Source organism: Cheilinus undulatus, linkage group 2 (assembly GCF_018320785.1).
Source record: "Cheilinus undulatus linkage group 2, ASM1832078v1, whole genome shotgun sequence".
Lineage (NCBI taxonomy): Eukaryota > Metazoa > Chordata > Actinopteri > Labriformes > Labridae > Cheilinus > Cheilinus undulatus.
The window spans coordinates 33,799,552-33,812,749 of record NC_054866.1 but is presented as its reverse complement, the minus strand read 5'-3'; the positions used below and the strand labels follow the sequence as shown (position 1 = coordinate 33,812,749).

At 37.6% G+C, this 13,198-nt stretch overlaps 1 protein-coding gene across 11 annotated transcripts in view; it reads left to right on the top strand.

Moving 5' to 3' along the window:
• ncam1b (neural cell adhesion molecule 1b) overlaps positions 1 to 5,970 on the top strand; it is a 134,096-nt gene extending 128,126 nt beyond the window's left edge. For 3 of the 11 annotated variants that reach the window (XM_041813451.1, XM_041813443.1, XM_041813458.1), the window contains 2 exons: positions 302 to 1,396; positions 3,918 to 5,970. In XM_041813451.1, the coding sequence (XP_041669385.1) occupies positions 302 to 1,396; positions 3,918 to 4,038 (1,216 nt within the window). In that variant the 3' untranslated portion in view covers positions 4,039 to 5,970. Of the gene's footprint in view, positions 1 to 301; positions 1,415 to 3,917 lie in introns of all 11 variants that reach the window. The other 8 variants (XM_041813474.1, XM_041813484.1, XM_041813466.1 and 5 more) reach the window with 5 other exon arrangements.
• The last annotated feature ends 7,228 nt before the right edge of the window (positions 5,971 to 13,198 follow it).

The window sequence follows — 13,198 nt, the reverse complement described above, 5'->3', positions numbered from 1 at the left end:
CAGGAAGACTGGTTCTTTCCTTAAGTCCATTGGTTTTCCTAGTCAATGTATTCCATGTTGGTGTGTGTATGGGGCGTATCCTTTATTGTTCACTCACAGCATGACACCCTATCTTTTTTCTTTCTTTCTTTTTTTCTCACTAGGCTTAATAGTTTCTGTTTTTGAGTTGCTTTGTCTATGTTTGTGTTTGTTTCTAAAACCAACTAATCCCTCTGCATGCTCTCGTCCGGGCCACCCCTCCTCTGTCACAGTCACCCTGGTGTCTAGTCTGTGTGTCTCTGTTCTCTCCCTGCTCTCTCAGGCTGGCGGCTTTCACTGCTGCTCTGGCACTGGACACCCTCTCCTCCGTAGCCACCAACTCTGACACAGCCACAGCAACAGTTCAGGACAGCCCCTCTAGCGAGACCACTACCCTCACTTGTAGCCTGTCTACCCCGGCCAACGACCCTCCTGACCCCTCACCCACCCCTGTCCCGGCTCCAGCCCCGACTCCAGAGTCAAACACGGCACCGCAGACTCCCCTCTTCTCCACATCTGCCGTTGAAGCTAAAATGGCGCCATTAGTAGAACAAAGAGGAAGTAGCACCCCAGAAGAAAAGGAGACAATAACCACTCCACCTTGTACCCCTGAACGGACTAAAGCTCAAAAATCTGGGACACCGATACCACCAAAGCGTCGACACTCCCCTAAACTTGCTGCTCTGAATGCTAAAGCTAGCCCTCCTGTGTCTCCACTTGCCACGTCCTCACCTTCGTTCGCTCCCACCTTCGACACCAAGAAACCTGCGCCGAGTCCACCCGTCTCACAGCGCAATACACAGCCATACACTGTAGCCTTAGACACAGATACACCAGCACAGACTGCCTCCACTCTGGAAAAAACTGCCCCACCAAATCCAGAAAAATATTCAAATACAGCAGCCCCTGATGCCAGTTCAGGCAGCCTTAATACATCTGACAGTAAGAGTAAATGCACCGACCAAAATGTTGATAAAAACATGATCACTGCCAAAGATGCTGTAGCCAGCTCTCCTTCAGTGATGCACCATGCTGGACACTCTGCTCCTCTAGTCGCAGACATCCCCTCTCCTTTACCTGTTACTCCTATTACTTCAAATTTCTCCTCGACTTCTCGTGAGGCGCCAGTTTCAAATGATCTCTTCATAATGCCGTCAAACGTGTACGACTTACTGACCCCTGACGTTGGACCCGAGAGTGCGGATTTAGAGTTAGAGCTTAGAAACGGGGCAGACAGATCTTCCGCACCACCCGCAGACCTTATAAGCTTAGACAGCCCACCCTCTCTGGCCAATGGTGACGGAGCAGACCCCCCCTCAGGCCCAGTTCTGGAGGCATCAGAGACTCTGGCCAAGACTGCTCCTCCTGTCAACGATGAGTACGGCTCCCTCTAGAGGTTTATCTGTGTGTTTGTGTGTGCGCGCGAGTGTGTGTGTAATTTGTAAGCCCATTCATTCACCACCGCATCTTGCCATTGACCACACAATATGAAATATTGTAATGGTAAACTGTGGTAATGATATTGGGTCTGTTGTAAGTTAGATGTTGTGGATAATAAGATGAGTGATATGATGGTCAGTGTGGTTGTGTGTGACACTTCTCCATTGTGGGATCTCTGCTTTTGCAACATTCACAACCAGAAAAGTGAAGCCCCTTTCAGACATGCACCTTGTTACATAAATGGGACAGAAACTCAATTTCATAAACACACAAGTATATAAGTCATAAAAACAACATGACTATGTTGTGAAAATGTAAAACAACAAACATAGTAAATATCTGGAATTGAGAAAAACTTACCTGATTTCTGCACAGATGTGAAAAGCTCCCTCCCCAAATACCTTTGTGAGTAGATAATCAAAACTGACAGTCTGCCCGTCCCCTTTTGATCTGTGATTGTCCAGGTGTTCAGAGGTGAGACAGTGGGCCAGGTTTGAACTTTTCCTTTGAAGCTCACTTTCATCTTTCACGCAACTATTTCTGTCTTTTTCTGTTTACAAACGTTTGCATCAGTTATAGAAAAAAAAAACATTCAGGAAGGATTGTTTAAAGGTGTGCATGGTTATCCAAATGTTTAAAGAGTTTTGGGGTCAAAGCAAAGCTAAATCCATACAGAGATAAATTTAATATACATCATGCATCTGTCAGATAATTTTAATCCTTTTCTTTAAAAAAAAATTAAGATGAAATCAGTCTGAAAAATATGTTGCCTAATGAAAACTTTATTTTAAAATCTGCCCTAAACATACAAATGTTGCACCTGCTTCATATTAAAAAAATAAAAATGATGGCAGACTTTGATTCAAGCCCAGCTGCATTAATGGAATAATTGTTATCCTGCAAATGATAATAAACAGAGCATATTAACATCAAAAAGTGACTTAAAACATGTCTTTAGAAGTTACTGGAAGGGCAGCCTAAACAGCATTAAGTCAGTGCTGCTTGTCAGATTTGATTGTTTGTCATAACTTTTTAAACATTCAAAGTAGACCTACTCCAAGCGGCCTGAGTGTGAAACGATGATAAACGGCCATATAGAAGACAACATTTTGTTTATATCCACTTCATTTTAAGGATATCATGATTTATTTCAGATAAAGGTCAACAGCACTACATTACTCACAATCCTTGTGTCACAGCAACGTCACTGATTGGTTGGTCTTTCCTAAAAGTGGTCTGCAGGATTAGTTACTTTTAAACTTTGTGTGAATTCTCTAATAAATGATGATGATGAGGATTTGTGCTCAGGGGAATCATTTATTAAAGCCTTCAGGTTTTAACATCCCTATCAGTTGATATCAACAGTGGCTATCAGCAGATATTGTAGCATAAACAGATATTATTTGGCAGTGTTTATCTGTTATGTCCAATCAGTGTAATATTGGTACTGCATATATCTAACTGCTGATTAAAAGAAGAGGAGCTATTTTATTTATTAGGCAGAAGACGTCACTTGTTGGACAAACTCTAATCTGTTTTCATGGTCAAACAGAAAAAAAACTCACACACAAAAATTAAAGAATAAAACATTAGTATTGGCTAAATTGTGATTTTAAACATTAGTATCAGCTCTGGTTTTCACAATCAGTGCATCTGTACTTCATAGGAACACAGTCTTTATAGAGGCCTGTTGATATCTTTTTTTTAACTTAACAGTGTCACTACTCCAGTTGAGCACTGGGTGGCATTATTGTACTTTTTTTTTTTTGTTGTTCTTTTCAACAATCATGTCACATATTAGTAACACTGTGGCAAACACCTGTGTGTTTCTAAATGACCAAACATTATCACCTTTACCCAGATGACTTGTCGGTAATGTGACAAATTCCATGTCTGAAAGGAGCTTTATTTGAACAACACACAGTTTTGTCTCAGGCCACTGAATGTTGCCTCACTGACTCTGCAGCTCGAATACAGAGAGCTGGGGGCTGCACGGTGTTTGTTTTCCTGCTCTGAACTGCAGAAGAAAGGCAAGGAGCTACAGGCTGGATCTAGATTCTGTGCTTCGCTGCTCTAAGATTAACATTAGTATCACATAGCACAAGCCCAGGGCTCATTTACTGTGCCATCAGAGTCTCTTTGAAGTAGAAATAAACTGATTAATAGATAATACTTAGTAAACACTGTGTGTTTTAGAACAGGAAGGTTAATGGAAGCAGGACAAAATATGTGGCTATGTCACTATCTGTTTAATTTATCGGACTGTTGTCAAGGTGGTGAAGAAATATGTAAAAAGACCTCCAAATACATGCAGTCTTTTTACATATTGGGTGAAGATGTCATTGAGAACAAATGGTTTAAACTGTGTTCATCTGAAGTGTCTGTTTACCGACAATTTTTTTTATTTCTCACCAGAGATTATATTTCTAATTTTGATCTCTCTCTATTCCCCGTTGCAGGAAGAGTTTTGCTGATGAGAAAAGCAAACTGGATGAGGCAGAACTATCAAACGCCCTGACGGAGATCACTGCAGAACACAACAGTGTCATACAGACAAAATCAGCAGAGAGCAAAGCATGATGAGACGGGAAAACCCCAAACCTAATCCAAAACATTTTTTGCAGCAGTAACGTTCAAGAAACACTGCTGGAGTTTTGATTTCCAGTGCCCTTAACTACATATTTAAATCAGCACAGACACACATCAGTCTGTAGGTTAGAGCGCACTTTGACTATGCTTTTATTTCTGGTTTCCTTCATAAGATGTTTACTACACCCAAGGAATTTATCTTTAGATCATAAGAGATTTATTTTATTTTTTTATTGTTATTTTATTTCAGCAGTCAGGAAGGATAAAAGTAAACCCTTATAACAATGATCACCTGTTATATATATGAAAATACTCTTTTTATTGTGCTTACAGTTTGTAATGCCATCGCATACAGGTATTGGATTATTATGAGAAATGTAAAAAAAATCCTGACTATATACAGAAATTATTTTTCTTATTTTCATGTTTAACTGTTTTAATGTGAAACTGTTGCATTTTTTTATTTGGACTTTTACTTTGTAAGCTAGTCTCATTAAATAGCTTGTCCTGCATGTCTGACCTGCAAGTGGTTGTAAAGTTTTGTTTACAAGGTTTATGGCTTCACTTTGTCTGTTCCAGGGATGCGTCATCTCTCACAGATGCGCTGGTATTGATCAAAAACAGGCCCCAGCTCAATGTTTGGATTACAAGCAGAAATATTATGGTTATAAAAATACAGGATCAACCCACAGCCAGCTGCAGGGGGAAAGAGACTGACACACATGATGACAGCGTGCACCATCAGATCAGATTTGGCCCTTTTAATGAGAACACATATTCAGTCTGCCACTGCCTTGCCAACTAGTTAAAACATTAATGATTGAAAATGTATTTGATTAAAATAGACTATTGACTGAAAGATGGCAGCAGAGCTGCTGATTCTTAGCCAAGGATTTAGGAACTCCAAATCAAGTTAGTATTGTTGTATGACCTTGTCTTAAATAAACGTCATGCATTCGTCTGGGGGGGCAACAACTTTGATAGCTATTGTTTCTTCCCCACGTTAAAGCAGATCCAAGTTCTGGCTTTCTACTTTGAGTTGTGCATTTGAAGCGAAAAAAAATAAATACGCATTTTTGTACTATTTAAAAACTACAAAGATTTATTTTCCATTTCCTGCCTGCAAGCTTGTGCACTGTGCCTGTGTCAGTAGATTGTCTTGTCATCAGTTTCTATGATAATCTGCATAGCTTTGTCGTGAGAGATTTAGCCTATTCTTTTGATTTGATATACTGTACTACTAGAAGAAAAGTATGATAAATGGACTAATGTGGTCATTATAACACGTGTAGTGTATAAAACTGTCCGTTTCTGGTCACAGCACTATATATTGCCAGCTATATTGAAGGAAGGTGTTTTTGAACCTTGGCATGAATTCAGTCAGTACTTCATAATGTATAACTCCAGGCAGATAGACCTGCCCATGTTTGTACGCGGGGGGGGGTTCTCCTACAGATCTATTGAGTGTTACATTCAGGAATTGTTCTGAGATAAATACATCTTTTATTTCTCTCCCCTTAAAGTTGTTACTTTAGTGTTCTGTAATGTGGATTTTGAATTTCTTTCTCTTTTTTTGAAAGTTTTTGTCTTTTTGTACAAAAATCACTCACCGAGAGCGACTGCTTGACAAGCTGGCAGGAAGCAGGGTGGTCCACTTGGAAAAGAAGATCCAACTTATTTAAGCTTCAGATCCGAGACATTATTTCAAAAGAGCTGGATGCAGATTGAAGGTATATTGGATTGAGAAATGCTTTTTGCACCTTGTGCTCCACTGCTGTTACCAGACCACCTTGCTCCCTTTGTCTCTGGATGCTCCTTTTGGTTTTATTGGGTCAAACTCAGAACATATCTGTTGTGTACAGTCTGAGTGATAACCCATTTACAAAATAAAAAAAAAAGTTTCCAAATCTCTGTTTGTCCTGGCCCCTTTTGTCGTTTATTTTCAGTTCTGTGTCCTTTGATTCAAAGCATGCAGTGACATATTTCTGACACAAGATGGCAGTAAGTACACAGTTATGGCTCTTTTGTTTTCGCCATGTCATGGACACAGGAAAGGAAGGCAAAGAGGCAAAGAAACACGTATTACATAATGCATGTTTGTGCGGGAGTAAACTTAATACTTCCAGGCTTGGATGTCAAAATACTATGTACCAGTGAGGGCTTGATATTTTGGGCTGTGGTATTCCTCCCCCTCGGTCTCCTCTTATGTGACATTACCCTGCAAACCGGAGCTGTGTCAACAGAGTGTCAACAACCACGACAGCCCGCTTTGACCCGGCATGACATCGTGTATTACTCCGGCACACACTCCCCCCTCTTACCACATTTGCCTCCAAGTCTGAGAATTAAAACAGCAACCAGGTTAGATGCTAAAATCTCTGACCAGTTTCTGCTCTTATTTCAGGACAGCACGTTGGTCCTGACTTGTCAGCCTGTCAGTAGTTGAGATGCCCTGTAGATGTCTCTGATTGCAGCCTTGATGGAGAGACGAGGAGCAGAGGGCGATCATTCAGAGCCGTGACGTCTCCCCGGTGATGATTTGCAGCCAGTCAAGTCAGCAGCAGGTAGCAGTAATCAAACAGGAAGGTAGATGAAGACGCTTTCAAAGCAAAAATTAAAAGGGGATTTAGTTAAGTGGGACAAGTTTGTGGCTTCGCGAAAGGATAGGGATTAGTAGGAAAAAATGCAGCTATTGAATTTAGGCAAGTTACTTAAGTCAGTGATTCTCAACTGGTGGGTCGGGGCCCAAAAGTAGGCCTCTGAGCTGTTTTCAGTGGGTGGTTTGTTTTTCTGAGGAAAGAATGTGGCAAAGTCTTTGATGATGCAGAAACCCCAATGAACATGAAGTCATACAGTCATTTTGACTCTATTTTTCTGTTATAACAAGTACATAAGGATTGTTTTCTTCAGATCTCGACCTATCTGTTATGTCAGGAAAACAACACTGATTTTCTCTGATAATGTGTTAATTCTTTACCCCAGTTTTTTAATAACCAAAATGCTTCCCTGATTTGAATACACAACAGAAGATAATACTTCTGAGCAATTAAAATATTTTCTTATATCACTCAGACTTATGCACAGTATCACTGCTATATTCTGGTTGAACTGCTAATTATATTTTAATCCCTTCTATAATGCTAAGTATAGATACTTAACTTTGATTTCATATCAAAATTTTAAAAAATAAGACAGCTGGCAGCAATCTTCCCCGTAGCACCATTGAAATAACATATCACAGACATATCCTCACTGGTACATATCATTTTTCAAAAGTTTTTAGACACTCAAAAAATCGCTAAAAATCTATGTAAAATAAAAAGCAATAAAAAATGTAAATAGTAAAGATGAGTTATGAATATTGTTGAACTATTCACAGTTATACAGTCTCATAAAGGGAGATATGCATTGCCAAAGAACTTTTATTTCACTGATTACTCTTTTATATGGCCTTATTGCTTTTCTTATCATCCAGTACTAAACTGCATTTTATTGTTTTACATATACTGTAACATTAAAGTTAAATCCTAAGTAATGAATCACGGAATTATTCACTGAATATCATGGGAAAATTCAGAAGATAATCAGCATGACATTAGGCCCCATCTATGAATAAATTCAAATAAATTGCATATTGAGTAGCTTTTAGGGCACTGGTTTAGCTGTTATTAACGTTATCGAAGTTAACTAAAAGTAAAATGTAAAAAATCATTTCAGTTAACTGAAACCAAAAAATAAGCTTTTCAAATTTATGACAACAAATTAAAACTTAATTATGTGCTTTAAAGAGCTAAAATAAAATAAAATTAGGGAAAAAAATCTCCTTATTTAGCCCAAAGACTTTAAAATGACCTGATTTGGTTGAAGAAGACTCCAAACTTTGTTTATTATTATTTTTTTCTTTTGTTGTATCCAAACATTAAATTTGAATCAATAAAATGAAAACTGAGCAGTAGCATACTTGAATATATATTTTGAGTTTTGTAAAAGTGTCTCGACCCTGACAAGAATCCCATATCACAGAAAAAACTAAAACTAACACTAAAACTAATACAAAATAAAATAAAATAAAGCATTTTGTGAGATAAAAACTAGACTAACAAACCAGTAGTAAAAACTAATAAAAACTAGACTGAAATTTTAAGCAAAATAAGAAAATTAAAGGAAATGAACAGCTTGTGAAAAATTTAAGTCATGGATGGTGCCTGTCTTCCTCACTCTCTCTCCCCATACTTCCTGTCTCTCTTTAGCTTCTACCCCAATAACAGCACAAAGCCCCCTAAATGATCTTTAGAAATGTCTGAATTATAAAGAGATAGGGTAATATATATCAGTAATGTAGTTCTGTAACTTCAAATGGCATAATTAGGTTTTCTTCAGAATGAATACTTTTGCTAATGGCTTCTTTACGTTTGTATTTGTTCAAACATTTATGCAATTTTGTATGAGCACAGTTTCTTAACTATGACTGGTTGATTTCCATTTATGATGAGCATTAATATGCTGATCTGCCAAGTATCCTTAACCTTTGAGTGTTAAGTGAAACTAGCAGATTATACTCTCACTGACCACTTTATTAGGTATACTTGCTTAACTTCTTATTAACATACAGTATATCTAATTAGCCAATTACATGGCTGAAATCAATGCATCTGAGGCAACATGGTCAAAATGATCTGCTGAAGTTCAAACTGAGCATCAGGAAGAGGAAGAAAGATGGTTTAAGTGACTTTGAATGTACCATGGTTGTAGGTATCAGACAGGCTGTTTGGAGTATTTCACAAACTGCTGATCTAAAGGGTTTTTCATCCACAACAATCTCTAGGGTTTACAGTGAATGGTCAGAAAATGGAAAAATATCCAGTAAGTAAATGCCTTGTTGATGGCAGAGGTCAGAGGAAGAATGGCCAGAGTAGTCCAAGCTGATAGAAAAGCAACAAGTACTAAAATAGTCACTCGTTACATTGGAGGTATGCAGAGGAGCATCTCTGATCTCACAACATGTTGGACTTTTGGACTTTGAAGCAGATGGGCTTCAGCAGCAAAGGACCACAACAGGTGCCACTGCTGTCAGCTAAAAACAGGACACTTAGGATACAAGTCACACAGTCTCACCAAAGTTGGACAGTATAAAGCGAGAAGTTGCCTGATCTGGTGAGTCTCAACTTCTTGTTGATCATTCGAATGGTAGGGTCAGAATTTGGCATGAACAACATGAGAGCATACCAGACCACCAACAACCTTTCTGCCTCATTCTGATGCCTGATTTGAACTTCAGCAGATCATTTTGATCATGTCTACATGGATCGGTTGCTGCCATGTGATAGGTTGAATAGATATTTACACTGATGAGCTGTTAAACAGGTGTACCTAATAAAGTGATCAGTGGGAGGTTTTTTCCATTTCTAAGAGGGATTCATTTCAGTCTTAAATTTTCCTGCTTTTATTTTAGTTTTAAAAAAGACAGAAAAAAGAGTTAACTCAGTACTCAGCCAACAGGCTTTGATTACAGGACTGAAAATGCTGAATTAAATTTAACTCACATTATCTCAGTATTCTCCGGTCAGTCAAAAATTTGAGTTATGTCACTCCCTCTCACTCTCTCTCCCCTCTTTTTGCTCAGTATTTCCCTGACCGACAAAGAACAACTCCCACAGTTTTGGTCAACTCATAAACAAAAGTATGTCTAAGTTTGCTTTTCAATTTTTCCTTCATTCTCTCAATAGAATCGTTTGTCAAACTGACAGAGGAAACATGTTAACCTGAGTATGAAGTGTCAACTATCTTCACACTAATCTACAATTTTTGCTATCATTAAATAAACAGTTGGCAAAAATAAAGCATCCCAACGTATTTATAGGACTGGAGGGCATTTTTGCCTCTGTGTAGACTTTGTTAGGTCCAGTCTTCAAAGAGAGGAAAATATGCAACAAAACCACCATGTCTGTGTATTTCTCAAACTGTAAAACCAGTGTCTAAGTATGTTGTAATAGTAGCCCAGCAGAAGAGATGTTATCCTAGCTATGTGTTTATTTTGTGCATAAAAATGGAAATATTTAAAGCAGACTAAGACATACTACATTAGTGGAAACAGAAACACTCAACCACTTTAATGACCAGACCATGGGAGGGATCCAGTGAGGAAAAATAAATGTAAAACTTAGAAACCAGGGGTGGAAAGTAACAAATAATATTTACTCAAATTACTGTAATTGTTTAGCTTTTTAGTGTACTTGTATGTTTTAAGTAGTTTTTAAAATCTGAAATTCTACTTCAGTATATTCTGAAGGAAGTGTTGTACTTAACTACATTTACAAAGCATCATTTAACTGTTTTCATAACCAAAGTCTGGCAGGTACATTCATGAAATAACCACATTGCAAATATTACAGCCTAAGCATCATTTCATGAGTAGAACAGAGAAAAAGGGCAGAGGTCTAATCCTGGATTAATTTATGCATAAACCTGTTTAAGAAGTAGTTACATGAACGGTGTCTCTCTTTAGCTTCGTTGGCTTTAGCTAAAGCTATTATAGCTATGCTAGCTACTTAATTAATGTTGCTACATAAGCCAATGTAGCTCAGTTAGCTTTAGCAACGTGAGCATTAGCAAACTTTGCTAAAGCTAATGTAGCTGCATAGATAGCATAGCCATGTAGCTTACATAGCTGCTTTGTTTGCTTAGCTTTAGCTATGTTAGCTACCTTAGCTGTATAAACGATGTAGATAATGGAGCTATGCCACCAATGAGCTACAACTAAGCTCGGAGCTATGTAGGTTGTGTTAGACTGTTTTCACGGAGGATGAGCTTTTTTTCTGTTTACTGGCTTTATTAAACATTTTATAATCAGGTTTTGCAGTTTGGTGCCCGTTTCTGTTTTGATACATACGACGTCTCAGCTGAATGGTCCGTGAGAGTTACTGTCAGCGATGAACGGTCTGCAGCCAGTCTGTTTTGAAACATGGAGATCCAAGCTTGGCTTAAATTTCACAATGGTCAGTAGCACATAGCAGGATTATTTTACATTACATCCAAAAATGGCTCTGACATTTTACTTTATTATACAACCCTTTGTTGTAAACTGGTTGGTAAGGACCCAAAAGTGGGTCACAAAGCCATTTTCCGTGGGTTGCAGATGTGCCTGGAAAAAAAAAAAAACGTGACTAAAAGTCCATGATGTGCTTTTATTTTGAAAGATATGTTTCCATCTGTCTGTTAAATCACATCTTTTGTTCCATCTCAAGCCCAAAATGCCATATTTTATTTAGAACATTTTGTTATGATTGAAAAGTTTGATGAATTTGAGTCACAATAAGTGGTTAAGGAGATTATGGTAGTACCTGACATGGACAGGCCAATTCATTAAAAAATTATGCAGCAATGGCCTGCTGCAAATTTTCAATCACAGACAGTGCAATATTTCTTTAATCTACTGTGAAAGCAAATGAGTTGAGCTTACTTTAAAAATGTGGAAACTTGTTGCCTCAGAAATAACAAGTAAGATAAACTTGACTTTTCTGTGTTCAATTAACTTGTTAATTTTAAATGCACTGTAATTACACTAATGTAATATTTCTGAGTTATAGATACTGATGCTCATTTTATTATTTTAAGTGTGTTTTACTAGTTTTAAATGAATAATTTTAAATGATTAAAAACTGAGATTTAGATGTTAATTTGAGTTTGCAGCACTCAAGCGAAATCATCTTCTAAGTGAATAATTTTGATGAAAGTCAAATAAGTAAGTGTAATCACAAATAATACTTTAATTGTTTGAGTACTGTTAACTTAAAACTAAAATGAGTTCTATCAACTCAGAAAAGTAGAGTTGAAATAGCTGTTTTGGATTTTAAAGTTAACACAACTCAATTTTTTGACCACCTTTTACGACAGTGTGAAATGTATCAAAATACTTTTGGGAATATTTACAAGAATTCTACTTTTCTTTTTGGATGTTTTCAAAGGAAGAGTGACATGAAAAAGATCATCCCCTTAATGTAGTGATATGGACTTTGTAATGTAAGCCAAAGGTGGCAAAAGTAGCTACCAAATCAGTTCTTTGATTAAACTGTCAATGAATTACTTTTTACTTTGGGCAGATTTAAAGAGCAGTACTTTCACTTTACTTGAGTGGATTTCAACCAAAGTAACTTTTTTATACTTTTACTACTTTTTTTTTTTTTGCATTTATGATAGTCTCCTTGTATTTCTTCCTCTGTTTAAAACATCTAAATGTTTGAGGTATGAAACTATACTTTCACTGTTCAATGACAGTCTTCATGAATTTTGTTGATATTGACACAACATAGCCAAACAAATAAATATTCAAAATCATTCACTGTTTTACCACATCTCAAAACAAGGCAGGCTTATTTCTATTTACCGGTATAATGGCATAAACCAATGTGACTGTAAAACTAAACTGACTTTAAAAGCTTCCCTGAAGGACATTTTTGTTTTATATTCTTTATCTGACCATAACATCAAGTACTGGAAAATCGAATTTTAATACATTTTATTTAGACGTCGTTACCGCATATATCTATTGAGTTTGCATTTCCTCTCATGGGTTAGACAGAAAGTCGATATTATTAAATTGTTCTATTGTTGGAAATAACAGTCTGCAGCTTTGATAACTTCTCCACCTTCAACTGCAGCAGCGACTTTCAACACGTGGCTTCGAAGCTTGAGACGAATTTTATTTTGAAAGTCCTCGCCGGATGTTCAGCTTTTCTCCCGCTGCTTTGACTGTCGCGGCTCGGTGATGATTTGCTTACTTGGAGCAGGACTGAGTTTGGAGCGGGTACTGTGAAATGTGTAACCATGATGTTACCCGGGTAATCAACGGAGGACGTTAGGAGACAGAGGTAAGAACAACTGTGACAGCTTCCACTTTTTATTTTTTTCTCCTTATTTTATTCCTGCGGTGAAGTACTTTTCTGTCTCAGACTTGTTCTACAATTTATTTTGAAATAATTCTAGTTTAATGGCGGGTTTTCAATAATTTCGTTTACGAGCGGTCATGTGGAAACGGTCCTAAGTTTGGCCGCAGCCGTATTCATGATTTCACAAACTTGATTACGCACGGACTCTATCGCAGACAGACATCTTTGGACTATTTAGGATTTTTTTTTCTTCGCACAGCACGCGC